The sequence below is a fragment of the Oncorhynchus clarkii genome, chromosome 4 (genome assembly GCF_045791955.1).
Source record: "Oncorhynchus clarkii lewisi isolate Uvic-CL-2024 chromosome 4, UVic_Ocla_1.0, whole genome shotgun sequence".
Lineage (NCBI taxonomy): Eukaryota > Metazoa > Chordata > Actinopteri > Salmoniformes > Salmonidae > Oncorhynchus > Oncorhynchus clarkii.
In genome coordinates, this window is record NC_092150.1 from 64237004 (window position 1) to 64254445 (window position 17442).

The 17442-nt window shown below is 42.3% G+C and overlaps 2 protein-coding genes and 2 pseudogenes across 2 annotated transcripts; 1 reads left to right on the forward strand and 3 right to left on the reverse strand.

Annotated features, from left to right (window-relative positions):
* Positions 1 to 692: 692 nt before the first annotated feature.
* On the reverse strand, positions 693 to 6020 carry LOC139407096 (gap junction alpha-1 protein-like). The gene is made up of 2 exons (XM_071150492.1): positions 5868 to 6020; positions 693 to 3511 (listed from the first exon to the last, which is right to left on the reverse strand). Exon 2 carries the CDS (start codon positions 3496 to 3498, stop codon positions 2347 to 2349), a length of 1152 nt encoding a protein of 383 aa, XP_071006593.1. The 5' UTR covers positions 3499 to 3511; positions 5868 to 6020; the 3' UTR covers positions 693 to 2346.
* Positions 6021 to 7029: 1009 nt separating this feature from the next.
* Positions 7030 to 7841, reverse strand: LOC139408025 (gap junction Cx32.2 protein-like; annotated as a pseudogene).
* Positions 7842 to 10178: 2337 nt separating this feature from the next.
* Positions 10179 to 10871, forward strand: LOC139408026 (gap junction Cx32.2 protein-like; annotated as a pseudogene).
* A 4903-nt stretch (positions 10872 to 15774) lies between these two features.
* LOC139407777 (gap junction Cx32.2 protein-like) lies at positions 15775 to 16976 on the reverse strand. The gene has a single exon (XM_071151637.1). The coding sequence runs from the start codon at positions 16974 to 16976 to the stop codon at positions 16233 to 16235; it is 744 nt and encodes a 247-aa protein (XP_071007738.1). The 3' UTR covers positions 15775 to 16232.
* Between the last annotated feature and the right edge of the window lie 466 nt (positions 16977 to 17442).

A 17442-nucleotide genomic window follows, 5' to 3' on the forward strand; every position in this document is an offset into this window, starting at 1 on the left:
ACAGAGAATACAGATGGTTGAAACACATTTAAGATAACTTTATCTTAATTGAGTAAACTGCTGCTCTGTTACTTTTCAAACTCTGGCAACAGTTCTTAATTGGTATCTACTGTTATGTAAATACGTTATGTAATAAATCTTTTTCTTTTAAATGGTGTGTTTCAACTGTTTTTGTGTCTTACAGTGACATCTTGTTTAAAAGTCCTGATAACAAGTCATTGTTAAATTAAAAATGTAGATTAATTAGCATTGGATCAAAGTCAAGCTTTTCTATTCGGCTCCAGCCACATGTGGTCTACAGACTGGATCCAAACATGTGGTTTTATTTAGCTTTGTGGAAAGGTTAAATAGGAAACTTGGATAACAGAAAAAAGTGCTGAGTCTTTGCATATTATGAAGTTTTCAAAGTCTCTAAGGCATTTTCACTACATATACTATATAGTACTTATCATTCTCTTAATATCGAGCAGGGGATCATATATGATTATTTGGGGGGGGGGGGGGGTTGTTACCTATGATAGAAGAAAGGCTACTGTTGTCTCAACACATGACAAATGTATCTTTTAACCATGATATCTATTTAATACCTATTTTTAAGGCACTTAGGTTCTGGTGGCCCAATGAGTCTGGACTATAGACATAGACTGAATCAAGAAGAGGAAAGGCAGAATGAGGTGCATATGATGACAGACTTGTAAAGAAAGAAAAAATCTTTATTGGTTAAAATTGCCTTCCACAGATATAATTAATGAGTTTTTTGTTTCTTGCTCTCATGCACTTACACACTGTACAACAGTGGATTTCCATGGAATGACATTATCTGACCCCATTATTAAACAATTGTACACCGAAGTGTGTCTTGTATTCTGAATGGAGGCCCTTTGCTTTAGCCTTTTGAGATCATTGAAACCAGCGGTCACAAAAACAAGCCCTGTCTGAATGTATGTACTGTAGTGATTTCTGCCTGGTGTAGTAACATGAATTAGTAACTTACATATCAGAAAACACTTGCCCCTTTTTTTTGCCTCATATTACACTGTAGTCAATATCTCAGTGCAAACACCATCGTAGCTGAATAACCCATGAAACTCTCTGTTGACGTACCGAAATACCATGATGCAGAATTGGGAGAGAAGAAAAAAACACAGAAAACATGAAAATGTCCAATTGAAATCCCATCTACAAGTGTTTGGTAGTTGTGGAGCTACATTGGCATATACCTTTTAATATATTTGACTAAATATTAGTCTAGCTCTATAAGCAGTCTTCTAAAAACTCACATTGGTGAAACAGTTAGCTTGAATTACAGTACTAAAAATCTATCTCTCAAGCAGCAATGATTACATTGAGTTAAAAAAAAGGTAAAAGACAAATAATCATTCTACTGCCCTCCTCTACCATCCTACAGGAAAGAAAAGAAAAAGCAGACGTACACTTTAAAATGAGAACAAAAATAAAGGCTTTCTTTCAAAGATGCTTCGAGACCCAAATGTAGCAATACGAAACTGTTGCTCTGTATTTCTCTTACAACAACTTGAGTCCACAGTCTGAAAGCAACCTCTTACCCACAAAACCCAAAACAACAAGTATCAAATAAAACAACCGACACCACATAAATTCAAAGTTTATCAGGAAATGACAGTCCACGATAATAAAAGCAACCTCTTATTTGTTGAGAAAATTGTATTCTATTAATCATTTTTTATTATTATCAATAAATATGCAGGTGGGTGTAGTGACTTTAAATCATTTATATGGATATGACCTTGGATAGTAGTACATTTTTATCTAGTGGTGGATGTACTGTTACTAATAAATAAATATTAATTCATGAAACTGAGCATCCTTCTTACAATCCTGTTTCACAAGACCGACTTGGAAGTCATACAGAAGACGAGTGTGACGGAGACATACAAGCCAAATGTTTTCAAACTACTTGCAAAGCATGGAAAAAGACACATTGCTATTATACTGAAGTGCAATCTTTCTAAATGGAATGTAACTGTGTGAGGCCATATAATGAAACCTACAGGTAAAAACGTGATAACTAATACATCGCCAAGGCATATTCTTCTAGAGTGAAACGTGGGCACAGTTATCGGAACAGGGTCACATGCCCACTAGATGTTTTTGTTGTTAAAGCTTGTTAGCTCCACTAGTTTCAAAGTCATCAATAAATGTATAGTACCTCCAACAGTGTAAGTATTTTAATGTCTCTTTATTGACTCTCTAGTTAGGACAGTGAATGGGCTATGCCCCGCCCTGCCCTGCCCCGCCCCGCCCCGCCCCCCTTGTACTCTCTGTTCTCTGGCACCAAGGCCACCGACAGGGGGGGCTGGGGAGGGGCTAGACATCTAGATCGTCTGGCCTTGGCCGACTGCTCATGCGACTGCTGGCTCGACTGCAGGGCCTGGGGTCCATCAGGGCCAACGGCTGCAGCTCGTGCCCTGGGGTCAGTTTCTTACTCTCCTGGGTGTCGTCAGGGAAGTCAAAGGCCTGTGCATGGGAGTTGGAGATGGTGCTGCCATTATGGCCCAGGCGGTTCTGCTCCGTGCTGTAGTTGGCCCAGTTTTGCTCGTTGGCTTGCTTGTTGTAGTTGCGAACAGAGTTGGTTCTCTCCCCAGTGGCCAGCTTGTACCCCGGGGGTGACATGGGTGACAAGGGGGCAGTGGGAGAGGAACAGCCATTATAGTAGGCATACTTAGTGGTGGACAGATCCTTGGGAGTGGGGCTTAATGTCCCAGTGCCAGGGTAGTGGACGGGCGGTTGTTTCCCCTTCACGCGGTCTTTGATCCTCTTGAACGTCACGTAGAAGAGCTCAATGACATTCAGAACCAGGGAGACCAGAGAGACCACCAGCATGAAGATGATGAAGACGGTTTTCTCAGTGGGTCTGGAGAGGAAACAGTCTACTCTGTGGGGGCAGGGGGACCTCTCACAGGTGTAGACAGCGGCCAAGCTGAAGCCGTAAATGTACCACTGTATGACCAGGAAGCCCACCTCAAAGATGGACTTAAAGAAAATGCTGACGATGTAGGTTCTCAAGAGGGCTCCCTTCATCTTAACCTTCCCATGCTCCTCCAGCCCATGCTTGAGCTTTTTTAACTCAATCTTCTTCAGAGGTACGTCCACATCGCCTCCGTCATTCTGGATGGTTTTTAGCCCTTCCTCTTTGCGGTTAATCTTCTGCTCTATTCGCAACAGGTAGAACACATGGGCAAGGTAGAGAAGAGTCGGCGTCGAGACAAAGATAATCTGTAGCACCCAGAACCGTACATGTGATATAGGAAAGGATTTGTCGTAACACACATTCTCACAACCAGGTTGCTGGGTGTTGCACTTGAAGGCGGACTGCTCGTCCCCCCAGGCAGACTCCACAGCGGTTCCCAGCACCAGGATCCTGAAGATGAAGAGGACAGAGAGCCACACCTTCCCTCCAGCCGTGGAGTAAGCCTGAACCTTGTCCAGTAGCCTCCCCAAAGCACTCCAGTCACCCATGATGGAGTTTTAGCTGCAATTAGACAGAAAATAATGAATATACTGTAAGTGTTCAAACATATTCCTATATACAGTAAACATGGTTATATAGCGCTATATCTCAAGTTACATTTGTGAATCGGATCAAATCAAATTGTGTTTGTCACATGCTCCGAATACAGTGAAATGCTTACTTACAAGCCCTTAACCAGTTTTAAGAAAATACCTAAACATTTTTAAAAAGTTTTAAAAAAAGTAAGATAAGTAAGATAAGTAAGATGAGATAAGAAAAACAAATAATTAAAAAGCAGCAGTAAATAACAACAGCGGGGCTATATACAGGGGGTACCGGTACAGAGTCAATGTGTCAAATAAATCTCAATGTTTGAGGAAAATGTGTAACAACTAGGAGTCTTGTGATGGCTGTAGTGACGCACAGAACAAATCCAATTGCCGGAAAAGACCTGAACAAGACCAATGTCAACGACCCCCTTTCACTATGCTTAATGAATCATCAATCCAGAAAGCCAATTTAAAGGTCTTCCTATTGCAAGTAATGAGAGGAGAATCACATTGTGTGGTCCTGCCAGTGTTGATGGAACTTCTTAAAATACTGAGTAAGTGAACAGTGTAATCGTAGATGATAGGGCCCAGATTGGTGAAACACAAGCGCATACATTTGTTTCCCCTTCATCCGCAGGGTATGAAAACATGCGCCGGGGACCTGTTTCTCAGCAAACCATCGTTTGTTAACAACTGTAATAAACATGAAACAACGTAGAAATAAGAGACGCCGACCAAATGAAAATATGTCAAATAGCGTGTATGTCAGCATTTGTCCATGTTAAATTGTGCCGTACTGTGTAATCTAAGGATTGCTATGCAAATACCCCCCAGTCTCAAAGAAATGTATGGCACATGTTCCGCACATAACACATGCATTTACTAGTCAGCGGAGAAAAGAACTACACGATCTTCATAATAGATGTGTCATTTTTATCCTCATTAACTATCATCCTCAGTAGATATCATTCCCAAAATCTGGTAGAAACTCTACCTGTGCAGCCTATGAAGGAAGTGGACAGTGTACTAAGGCATGATACTGTAGCTCTCTGCTCTCAGTGCAAGCCTAAGACTGGGGACCAACAGCTCTCCTGCTGGAGAGTGTCTGGAACACGCTCTCTCTGAGCCTCGGAGTCTAGAGCACAAGGCCCCAGTTCATTGTATGCATATTAGTGACCTGCCTAGCTCGGCTATAAAGACCCAATTCTTAATGATACTAATGACACTGCACGTCAGATGGGAATCAAGTTCGTAAACGTGAGTACCATCCGAATAAAGATTCTGAAAGATGTCAGTAAACAAATGAAGTCCCTGGAATGACTGCACAATAAACAACCATGGATGAGGAGAAGCCATCTGTTGAAGGGTGTACCAACAGCATGGCTTCACTTAGCTAATACTGTACTGCATACTGTGCAGGATGCCTACAGTATAGTGGAAAATAACCAAGGACTGCTTCTTACTCAACAATGATGGTACCATGATAAAAATAAAAATAAACATTAAAAAAATGTTTCACTGAGTCGTTTATAGGCCTATTTCATATCACAATACCATTTGGAAACTTGAATAATAATAAAAAACAGGTCCATGTAGACATTGCTGGTCTACAGTAAGAACCCCACTGATGCCATCATCCCCCTGAGATCTCTGATCTTGAATTTATGTTATTACGGCAATGTAACGAGAAGTTGGGCGCATAAAGAAATGTGTAAGGTTGTAAGCACATCAGCTCAACTTCAAGATTCCCTTAGATTGGAACTGTGCTCTCGAGATGCAAGGAAGACCTTTAAAGATCTGAGTTGCCCAACTTGATCACACTTCACGAGGATATTCTATAAGGCCAAGGGGAAAATATCAATGAAGCATGTCAATATGCTTGGTTACGATGTAGCTGGTTTTAAAACAAATCATTCCCCAGTTTACAGTTTATAAGCTGTTCAGTTAAAGTCCTCTATAAAGCTTGTAAAAAAAAAAAATCATTCCATGCTGCTTTGAGTAATTTGCCTCGGGTTACTCGTTTATCTTAAAAGCACTAAACAGACGAAATTGGTAAAAAATAAAACAGCAAAAGAAACAGATGGATCATTTAAACTTTTCATTGTTAAACACAGAAACAATTAAATGTTTTATAAAGGATATATTATGGACCATACTATAGCAGATAGCCTATAGAAATACAATGCGTCTGAATTGGCACAGTGTGTCTGGATTCTGAGCGCAAATGAGTTTCTCCGCATAACTTCTGACAGTGACAAAAATATATATAGATACGAATTTTTACCTCTTCATGTCAATAATAGCAGTTGATATAGCGCAAAGCTTACCTGGAAAGTTACTGAGAAGTCAGAAGAGAGCCCTTAGGGACTTTCTCCGTCACTTCTTGAAAACAGTCACCGCTATCTTGAAATCCAAGTTTGGGACCACGGAGAATCTGAGACTGACTTGTCAAACTTTCCTTGCTTATAACAGTCCACATACGGGCTGGGGGAGAGAGAAAAAAAATAAACGATGGAGAGAAAAGTTTGGAGTCAGTCACCTGACCCCTACGTCAAGACTTAGACATCCCTACGCTCGGTTTCTGTACTTTTCTTCTACTGAAATGTAATTGTGCAATAGAAAAATGAACCTTTTTTTTAACAAAGATTAATAGCACCTTTTTCAGACCAGTATGAGTTTACCAAGATCAAGTCTACAGCCTATACTAAAGCGTTCTACATTAGGTCCTGTGGGCAAACCTGTAAACGAGTAGCCTAGTTGTGGAATAGGCTATGTTTTAATGGGTTAAAATAATTCACATTAATCGCATGTAGATCAAAACATGTTTGATAATCTTGTTTTTCATAATTTCTTATGCCATGCTATGTTGTTGTCCTAGGTCTCCCTTTATGTAGTGTTGTGTTGTCTCTCTTACGTTTTGTCCTATATTTATATTTAATGTATTTCTAATCCCAGCCCCCCCATTCTGGCAGGAGGCCTTTTGCCTTTTGGTAGGCCTTAATTGTAAATAATAATTTGTTCTTAACTGACTTGCCTTGTTAAATAAAGGTTCAATAAAAAATGACGGACCGAAAGTGTCATGAAAGGTAATTTGTGTTGCGTGTGCTTATGTACAAAGATCTAGACCTATAGATAAGACTATAACATATAGCCTATACTGCAGATCAGCAGTGCTGTTCACGTCATCTCAATCACCAAGTTTATGCTGCCATCTAGTGTATGCTCTGGGAATGAGTGGCTGTGTGGTGTTTTTCTCATTTCCGTTTACAGCATACATAGCTTGCCAAACATTTGTCATCACACTGTCAGCATAGAAATGAACTGCAATATGAACAAACACATACTCAATTCACTGGAATGTAACTTTACACTTTTCATATTTCTTGTAGGCCACTCATTACAGTATGCCACTTCACAGAGCAGAATACCATCAAGTGAAATCTATTGGAAGCCTAACAACTGTTTTTCTCTTCCTCCAACAGTTCAGCTTCACTCTAGACTCTGTGTAGTAATGAGTGAGTGCTCTTTATGTCCATCCATGTTACCGTGCCATGCTGATTCTGGATTGTAGAGGGTGGCTGTGTTCTCAGATGAGTTGATATGCAGTGGGCACTGTTTCTTGGCTCCACATTTTACTCTGGTGAAAATCAAATAAAACACCTCGACCACATTCAAAACCAGAGACACACTGGCCACAACAAGCATTAATATTATGAAAATGGTCTTCTCTGTAGGACGGGACATGAAGCATTCAGCACCCAGTTTGGAACAGGGCTCTTGTTGACATTGGAAGAAGGATTTCATTTCAAACCCGTATAAGTAGTACTGTCCCACAATAAAAGCGAGCTCTAACGCTATCTTAAAGAGCAATTGGGTCATGTAGCTACGCAGCAGTATTCCCTTGATTTTGATTTTCCCCCTGTCATCTGTGTATTTGGGCTTCTTCAATGTGCCATTATCTTCTTGGCTGTGCAGTATGGCTCTCAGCTTGTTCTCCTGGCTGATGACATGCATGGCATGGCCCAGGTACAGAAGAGTTGGAGTGGAGATGAAGATTATCTGCATGACCCAGAAACGGATGTGTGATATGGGGAAGATCCAGTCGCAGCAGACATTTTTACAACCAGGTTCTTCGTTGTTGCAGTAGAAATCAGACTGTTCGTCGCCCCACACACTGTCAGCTCCAGCACCCAGAACCAGGATCCTGAAGCTAAACAGGACACTTATCCATATCTTCCCAATCACTGTTGAGTGGGACTGCACCTTGTCCAGTAATTTAAAAGATATGACCAGTCCCCCATTGTGGCTTATTAGTATCTATGGAATAAGAAAAGGAGTAGTCTAATTACATTTTATTCAGGAATCCCTTCATAGAGAAATAGTGAAATCCTACTAAGATTATACTTCGACTTTGATAGTAGACTAGTGAGCTGTCAACCCGACTGGAGAAGTACATTAGTTTCATAGGACTATTTTAAAATTAGGTTAAAATAATTTCTAATCAAAATCTATGATAGTTTACTGTATATTTCTATTGATATCTCAATTTACATGAGATACTGTATTATCCTCAGTTTGTACAAAACTGATTTACATTTTTTTTACATACATTTTCATCAACAAGCCAGAGGCGAGGAATAATGTTTGTGGCCATGGATTAGGATATTGAAAGACTGAAAGGGTAGGCCATTCTTATAAACCTGATGGGTTTGGTCAGCCTGACTCACAGTCACACTGCATGCTTGTTGTCACACTTTGTCACGACTTCCGCCGAAGTCGGTCCCTCTCCTTGTCGACGTCACCGGTCTTCTAGCCATCGCCGATCCACCTTTCATTTTCCTTTTGTTTTGTCTTGTTTTCCCACACACCTGGTATTCATTCCCTCAGTACATGTGGTGTATTTAACCCCTGTTCCCGCCATGTATGTGTGTGTAATTGTTTATTGTCAGGTTGGCACTCTTCCAGCTGGTTTGCGCCAGGTTCTATTTTAAACCCGTGCTTTTGACAGCCTGTACTTTGTACCTTGTTATTTTTGTACTTAGTGCTGCCTCACCAGTTCTGAGGGCATTTGTTTTTGTGACGCGGTTGCGTTCTATTAATGTATTGCCTCAGTAAAGTGTCTTGTACACTCATCTCTGCTCTGCTGTGCCTGACTTCCAATGCATCAGCTACACCCACACTGTGACAGAATTACACACCCTTAAGATGGAGTCAGCAGGAGCAGGTGCCTCTGGTATAGGGGTCGAGGAGCACGTCCTGAGCACACAGCGATTATTCACCGCCTCGGCGCCGCCATGGACCGCGTCGTCCAGACGATGGACCACTGGGAGAGACAGAGAGTCCCTCCAGCGCCCTCCCCAGCATCACCGGGGTCTCCACTACTCACCCCCTCCACACCCCGGTCCAGTGGGATTCGTCTCGCACTTCCCAGGGAATATGGACGGAACGGCTGCACGCTGCCAGGGTTTCCTGTTTCCTGAGGAACCTGGTCTTCCTCCCTCACAGGGTAACACCACGATCCTTCAGTGACAGCACAGACCATCACCGAAGTGAGGCCCCGGTTTTGCACTGGGGGACTGGATCTGGCTCTCGACCTGAAACCTGCCCCTCCGCCTGCCCTGCTGGAAGCTGGGTCCGTGGTTTGTGGGGCCATTTAAAGTCCTGAGGAGACTGAACGTGACGCGGTTGCGTTCTATTAATATATTGCCTCAGTAAAGTGTCTTGTCCACTCATCTCTGCTCTCCTGCGCCTGACTTCCAACGCACCAGCTACACCCACACCTTGACACACTTTTACACCAATCAGACTTCACTTACGGATTTGACCCATGCAACAATGACCACCTTGAAAAGTGGATGATGCTCCACCCTCACCTCATGTTAACTTCAGCACAAAGAAGATCTAAACATGTGAGATCCAAACACACTCTGTGGAGTCATTCAACCCTCTCTGACTGTGCTGTCTGCAGAAAGTTAATGATTCTTACCGGATGTTTGTCTTATCTGAATGTTTGTGTCAGTACTTGAAATGATTGTACACAGCTGAGATCCTCCATGAGCAAACACATCTGTTGATATTAGGCATCTTTGAAAAGTACAGTTGCCTACTCTCTACAGTAGGTAAGAACCAAATACCATGGATCTTGTGAAAACCATGAATCCGCCCTGGCCTTTTGGATTTACAGACATTTGATTACTTCACAGGGATGAGACATTGGGTGTTGACTGACCAATGATGACATATTTAGTTGAAAAGACAGTTCTGAGGAAGAGCATGAGTTCCGCCTTCCTTGGTTTAAACATTTGTAAAGAGGAATGAAAGTCGTGCAGGGTGTCAGTGAGTATGGGGGTGGATGGTGTTGACATCATAATGATACAAACAGATGTCAAACTGTAAGAGGAGAGAATCCAATTCATCTAGAGAGTTCAGTAGAAAATAACTGGTGTGAGGAGACGGTGCTCACCTCTGAGGTGAGAAAGCTGCTTTGGTTTAGCAGTTGTATTCAGCGGGTACTGTATCCTTTAGTTTACATAGAACTTCGGCTGACTACTTTATCTACATTTGTAATAACACAATTATTATCACGTTTTCATGTGTTTTTTTTATCTTCCCTTTGACCATTTAGCCAAACTTCATTCATGGAGGACTGGTCCTTTCTTGCCTCCCTGTTGGACAAAGTACAATCCCACTCTACGGTTCTCGGGAAGGTTTGACTGACTGTCCTGTTTGTGTTTAGACTGCTGGTATGGGTGGCAGGGATCGACAAAGTATGGGGAAATGAACAATCCTATATTGTCTGCAAAACACTTTCATCGGGCTGTAAGAGTTTGTGCTAAGACCGGGCTTTCCCCATCTCCCACATCTGCTTCTGGGTCCTTCAGATCGTCTTCATCTCCACCACCACTCGGGTTTACCTGGCTCATGTCAGACACGTCATCCGCATGGAGAACAAACTAAGATACCAACAATCAAAAGGAAATAAATGAAGTGTGAAGTCACCACGAATTACACTAACGACAAGGGGAAAGTTCACATAAAGGGGACCTTGCCTGTCAGTAACATGTCCAATGTTTTTTTTTAAGATTCTATTTGAGGTTGGATTCATAGTGGGTCAGTGTTCCCTGTATGGCTTCGTGTTGCCCAGTAAGATTAAATACAGTGGATACCCATGTAAGGGAGACCAGTGCTTCATGTCACGGCCCACTGAGAACGCTGTCTTTATCATCTTCCTGCAGGTGATGGCTTGTGTCTCTTTGCTCCTCAAAGTGGTCGAGATGTTCCAGCTGATTGGGTCAAAGGTTAGGCAGGGGCGTATGACAAACACAGTTTGATAAAGATGCATTTTGCAAATGTCCGGTTGAATCACTGTCTGTCTTCGTAATTTGTATAGATATCCATGCTGATGAAAGCCATGCAGTGTAGACCTCACAACTATAACAGTGATCTCTGACTCTGTTGTGTAACACTGATTGAATGTATTGCATAGATTTTTGTGTTACATTTGTGTTACACCCTTTTATGCGTATGCAGGCAACACTGGGATGTTGTAATGAATAATGAGAAATTGCTGAGTTGTGACTTAAATATCTCATATGTCTAGGAATGTTAGAGGAGATTAGATGCATAGGCTACCGACATCTGGGTTAACAGCGGCAGGTAGCCTAGTGGTTAATAGCGTTGGGCAAGTAACTGAAAGGTCGCTGGTTTGAATCCCTTAGTCAACTAGGTGAAAAATCTGCCTATGTGCATTTGAGCAAGGCACTTAACCCTAAATGCTCCTTTAATTCGCTTTGGATAAGACCGTCTGCTAAATTATTAAAATGTGACTGAATTCATTTTTTGTTGTTGTGCGTTTCTTGATTGTTCTGTGAATCATGAAATAGTGCTGTGAATTTGCTAAAAAAATGTGCCTTTTCAACAAATACATCTGCCAATTTCTCTGGACCCATGTGTGGCAGTGCGCAAGGGGAGGGGTTACAGGTACCCTCGCGGGTACTAAGATGGCTGCGCATGATGCAGCATGCCAAACTTGAGCCTGCATGCAACAGAGAGGTATGGTTCTCGGAGGGAGTGAGCAGCAGGTTTGTTGAGAGGAGGTCGGGATATCCAGGGCAGCGGGGCTATTGAAAGTGTGCATTCAGAGCCCAATCTACCGATCAAGTAAATGTTAACATGGGCTAATTGACTGACTCTCAGGGAGTGACATATAACAATGGGAAAACTGTTGATGCACTACCAAGTTTAGACATTGCACCGGTGTTCTACTGTTTCAACTCTCAACATCAAGTTGAGACCGCGATTGATTTTTGCTGGAGGGGGATTGCAGAGATCCAGAAATTGGTGTCCTCATATGTAGCTACGGCAGCAACTGAGGCCACAGCAAAGGTAAAAGTGATCTATCGTACAAAATCAAATGTTGGAAGATCTTTAGTGGGCGACCCTCTAGCAATGTAATAACTCATGAGTGGGTCGAGGATGTAAATGGTGTTCGCGTTATATCACAACTACCCAGTCGGGGGATTTCTTTTGATTTTTTTTATTTGGAAGGGTGACAGGTAGCCTAGTGGTTAGAGTATTGGGCCAGTAACTGAAAGGTTGCTGGATTAAATCCCTGAGCTGACAAGGTAAAAATATGTCGTTCTGCCCCTGAACAAGGCTGTTAACCCACTGTTCCCCGGTAGGTCGTCTTTGTGAAATAAGAATTTGTTCTTAACTGGCTTGCCTAGTTAAATAAACAAGAGATAAAATACAGACCTTCTAGTGTTTGTTCTAACCCAGAGAGGAGGTTGGAGGTTAGCTGGCTGTGATCTCAAGACCTTTGAAGATGAGTATAAGACACTCAGAAATGTATTTCCTGAAAATGTCAAAGATAAAGCATTATGTAGAGACTTAAAGAAAATGATTAGACCAAGTCCTAACCCATCTTCCCTAGATGTACAGCCCTTCACTGGGTTGATAAGGGAACTTCTCAGGGAAAATCTAAATCACATCATGAGGTGCAGGATCCAGTTGATTGTGAAACCACATTGGTTATGAATCAGACAGACCCAATACTAGTACAGCTACTTGAAGCTGTTCAAACTCATCATAAAACACTTGTGGATGACGTGGCTAACCAACCAATTTGTTTAAAATGTTAATGTTCTAGCCACATAGCCAGGTGTTGTAACCAGAATGTGAACCCCAACCTAGCAAGGGGGCAGGAGCCAAACCATGCCAGCTCGGCCGAGGGCCATGTGTCGGTTGTGGAAAACCGACACGGTTTAAGATACAAACTGTTTGATTGATACAGGTTCCACGGGGTTCATGATCACAGAAAGTTTATTTAAAGAAACCTACACCTTGAAGCTGATGGTGTAGGTCTGCTGTCAGATTGTAGTTGGCTTGTGCTGAGGCAGAAAAGGGTCTAGACATCCCTTATGTAGTCAACCTAGAGTTGGATGTAGTGTAGCCGCACTGCTTCTTGACACACTGCTCACTTAACCCGGAAACCAGCCGCACCAACGTGTCGGAAGAAACACTATACAACTGGAGACCGTGTCAGCATACATGTGCCTGGCCCGCCACAAGGAGTTGCTAGAGCGCAATGGGACAAGGAAATCCCAGGCGGCCAACCCCTCCCCTAAACCGGACAAACCTGGGCCAATTGTACTCCGCATTATGGGTCTCCCGGTCGCGGCCGGCTGCAACATCGAACCCGGGTCTGTAGTGACGCCTCAAACACTGCAATACAATGCCTTAGACTGCTACCCATTTCGGGAGGCTGAAACAGGGAATTCTGTAATGCCTGCTCCCACTCTTCCCCCCCCCCCCCCCCCCCCCCGGACGCACGAGGGCGCCGGGCTCCCCGGTATTACGCACTCCTGCCACCATCATTACGCACACCTGCTTCCCTCTTCACGAGCATCAGCGATTTATTGGATTCACCTGGACTCAATCCCCTGTTTATTACCTCCCCTATATTTGTCAGTTCCCCAGCTCTGTTCCCCTCTGCTGCATTGATTGCCGTCTGTCTTTGTATATCCGTGTGCTGATGCTGTTCCTGTCTTGATCCATGTCTGCTCCTAATTAAATGTTGACTCCCCGTACCTGCTTCTCGACTCCAGCGTTGGTCCTTATAGAATTCTAGTGGTCAAGGACTCCATGGACCCAGATACCAGGGAGAGAAAAGGGGAGGTTCCAGGACTAGTGGGAATGAATGTAATTCAAAATTATTATATTATCAGCATTCTCAAGCAGCATCATGGTCCAAAGTACTGCCAGATACCAGTGTGAAGCCACATTTAGGCAGGCCTTAGAGGTATGTTGAGCCTAGGACAAACAGGACAACAAGTTTGTAAATCTTCTCTCCCCTGCACACCTTTTAATCCCACTATGAAGTTGGTCTCAGCCACTGGCTGCCAGGTTGGGCTGAGCCCAGGGGCACCAGTACTATTAGAACCTTTGACACTAGAGGAAGGTGACTTACCAGCGGGTATCTTAATCACCAGTGCCTTTATAGCTCAAGAAACAGGCCAGTTAATAATGCCAGTTATGAATGTGGGGGTAGAGAATGTGTATCTGGAACCAGGTATGCATTTAGCTTCCACCCAGTCAGCAGAGGTGGTGTTTAGCAGTTCAGAAACAGAGGTTATGTTTACAGATATTCCTGATGAGAGTAGGTCTACTGTATTCATAGATTATCAGGGAGACTTGCAGTCCGTATTCCTCAACTATAATCATTGTTATGAGGAAGGGTGGCTCAATAAAGATGTGGATGGATTACAGCAGAATGAATGCTACAACGAGATGAGATGCTTACCCACTCCCAAGAATTGAACAATCCTGGATGCACTGAGTGGCACCTGCTGGTTCCCCACGCTGGAGCTGGTGAGTGGCTTCAACCAGGTGGAGGTGGCAGAGAAAGACAAACACAAAACTGCTTTTTTCCCCGGATGCCTGCGACACGAGACTAGGGGCCCAGGTACACGATAGAGAGGAGCAAAAAATAAAATAACAAACTTAAAAAAACATCAACAATATGACCATACATATTTGTGTGCGTCACATTAAGCTACTGAGCTTGAGCGGGAGGTTTGTTGAGAGGCAGCCTCATGTACAGGCCGGCGGGTTTATTTAAAGTGTGCATTCAGAGCCTCAGATCCTATCACGGTTTTAATTTATTCCCAGTATTTATTGAGATCTATTCCTGTATCATGGTATGACCCAGTAGCTTATTTGCATCATAGTCTTATATCCTAGTAGCACCCTCAAGTTCAACACTATGTGCCCTGTCTTTGTATCGCTCGTTCTTTTTGTTAACAATTATGAATTATTGTGTAATTCAGAGTTTGAGTAGATTTACCCATGCAGCATGTCAGGTGTAAAAGATTCATCTGGAGTTCATTGTGCTTTATGCAACTAGCTCTCACAGTCTCACGTTAGAATTAAACGTTCGTCCATGTTTCTCAAATGTAAAATATTTAAGTTGTTGAAAATGTAACATTTCTAAGTGTTTAATGTTAAGGTTAGGCATTAACGCCGAATGGTTAAGGTAAGTGTTAAGGTTTGGGATAGGCTTAAAACAAAAATCTCAAAAACATCTTTCTATCGCTGGCTTTCAACTTGCAACCTTTGGAATCAGAGGCAGATGTGTACACCGATCCACCATCCCCAATGCCCTTGCAAATCCGAAATCTACTTGAAGGTAACAGCGCTCACTGTTGCCCCTAGTGGCCGGTTTCCACTTCATCTCCCGACTCTCAAGCAAACTTTCACTGAATAGTACAGACAGTAGATGATTCACTTGTATTTAAAATCTAACAAATGAGGTACTTATACTGGCGTCTTATAAAATTAAACCATAATTGACTTGTAATATACTGTACATTCCTGCAGATATACATACAGCGTGTAGTCTACAGCCTCATTGCACACACATTTGCTATAGTCTATTATCACCATGAAGATTTTGTTGCACCTCTTGACCGAAGAAGACTATGCTATATTTACAGCTTATATTTTGGTCTGAGTCAATCAAATCAGTGATACAGTATACACATCATAGTCTAGTTTTGCTGCACAATTTACTTTTTTATATGCTGTACATACAGTATATTGACAGGAGAAAATATGATGGTATAAAACATCACACCAGTCACCTGTTTATAGTTATTTAAATGTTTTCCTCACCTTATAACATAAAATACACTCTAGGCAAAGCTCACATTTTTTACATTTTATTTACAACCACATAAAATAAATACAAAAATCAAACTGACATATTTACAAATATTGAAAGTCACAAATATTTTCTGGATTTTGTTTTGGTCACTTCGGTCAGTGTGGTTTCAATAACCCAAACAATGTATGATGAATCACATTATATTAAGATGATCACATGATCACAAAAAGCCAATTCAGGACCATCTCACTGAGGAGTGACAAGACTGCTGAAAATTAGGTTGCGTTGCATTTGATTTCCTTCTAGTGCACACCATGAACAAATACAACATGTTGGCTTGGTTTACCAGAGGACAATAAATCAAGCTCAAAGTTTCAGTCCTGTTACACCTACTGCATCGTATTAACCCATACTTATAGAATCAAGCCAAGCCTAACAATATTTTTTAGACACTGCATTATTTTAGGACGGAACAGTTTCAGTGTCATCCTTTCTCTGCCGCTGAGTAGCTGAGTGGTGATCAATGATTTCAGGCAGTACTGCCCCCATCCAGACAGCTGTGCATTGCGATGGCTGGGACTTCTTGGGCTCGTCTTCTTGAGCCAGAGCCACACTTAGAGCATATCAGATAAAATATCTCCACCACATTCAACAGCAGAGATACACAAGCCACCACCAGCATGAAGATGATGAAGATGGTCTTCTCTGTTGGTCGTGACATGAAGCATTCTACAGTGAACGGACAGGGAGCTCTGCTGCATTCAATTTTGGGGTCCAGAATAAACCCATACAAGTAATACTGACCCACTATAAACGCTATCTCAAGCAGAATCCTGAAGAATATATTGACTGTGTAACTAGCCAGCAATTCACCTTTGATTTTGACATGACCCTTCTCATCAGAATACTTAGGCATTTTCCCCATCTCATTGCCTGCCTGACTCAGCCATTGCCTCAGTTTGTTCTCCTTGTGGATGACGTGCATGACATGTCCCAGGTACACCAACGTTGGGGTGGAGACGAAGATGATCTGAAGGACCCAGAAGCGGATGTGGGAGATGGGGAAGGCATGGTCGTAGCACACGTTCTTACAACCAGGCTGTTTGGTATTGCAAATCATATTGGACTGCTCATCGCCCCACACCTTCTCCGCCCCTGCTCCGAGGACCATGATCCTGAAGATAAACAGGACGGTCATCCAAACCTTTCCAATGACCGTGAAGTGCGACTGCACCTTGTCCAGCAGCGACGACAGGAATCCCCACTCTCCCATTTTTTTGCTCTGGCAAGAAAGACGTAGGAAAAAAACATAAATGTATACGTTTGGGAAAACAAAGCGAAAGGTTCAGTTACACTATTGGCGACATTCTGACAAATGATTGGAAATCTATGATGAGAATGAATGAAAAAAAATACCAGAGAAGATGAACAGAGAGCAGTCCGTGTTACGGAGAGAAGAACACCAGCGCTTTATGGGATGGTAAGGCTATTTCTTTGAGTAAAGTAAGCTATAAAACACATGGCCTAAATGGAGAGATTCCACTGTCTGTTATCAGGAGATTAAGTATATCAGTCAAAATCTGATGTATAATATTTTAGCATCAGACATTATAATTCAGTTTTTCAATAGGAAAATATCTAACTTTTTTTATTTTATATATGTGCAGTGCATTACAGTCAGACCCAACATTATTGGTGTCCTTGATAAATGCACACTCTATAAAATAAATAATACAAAT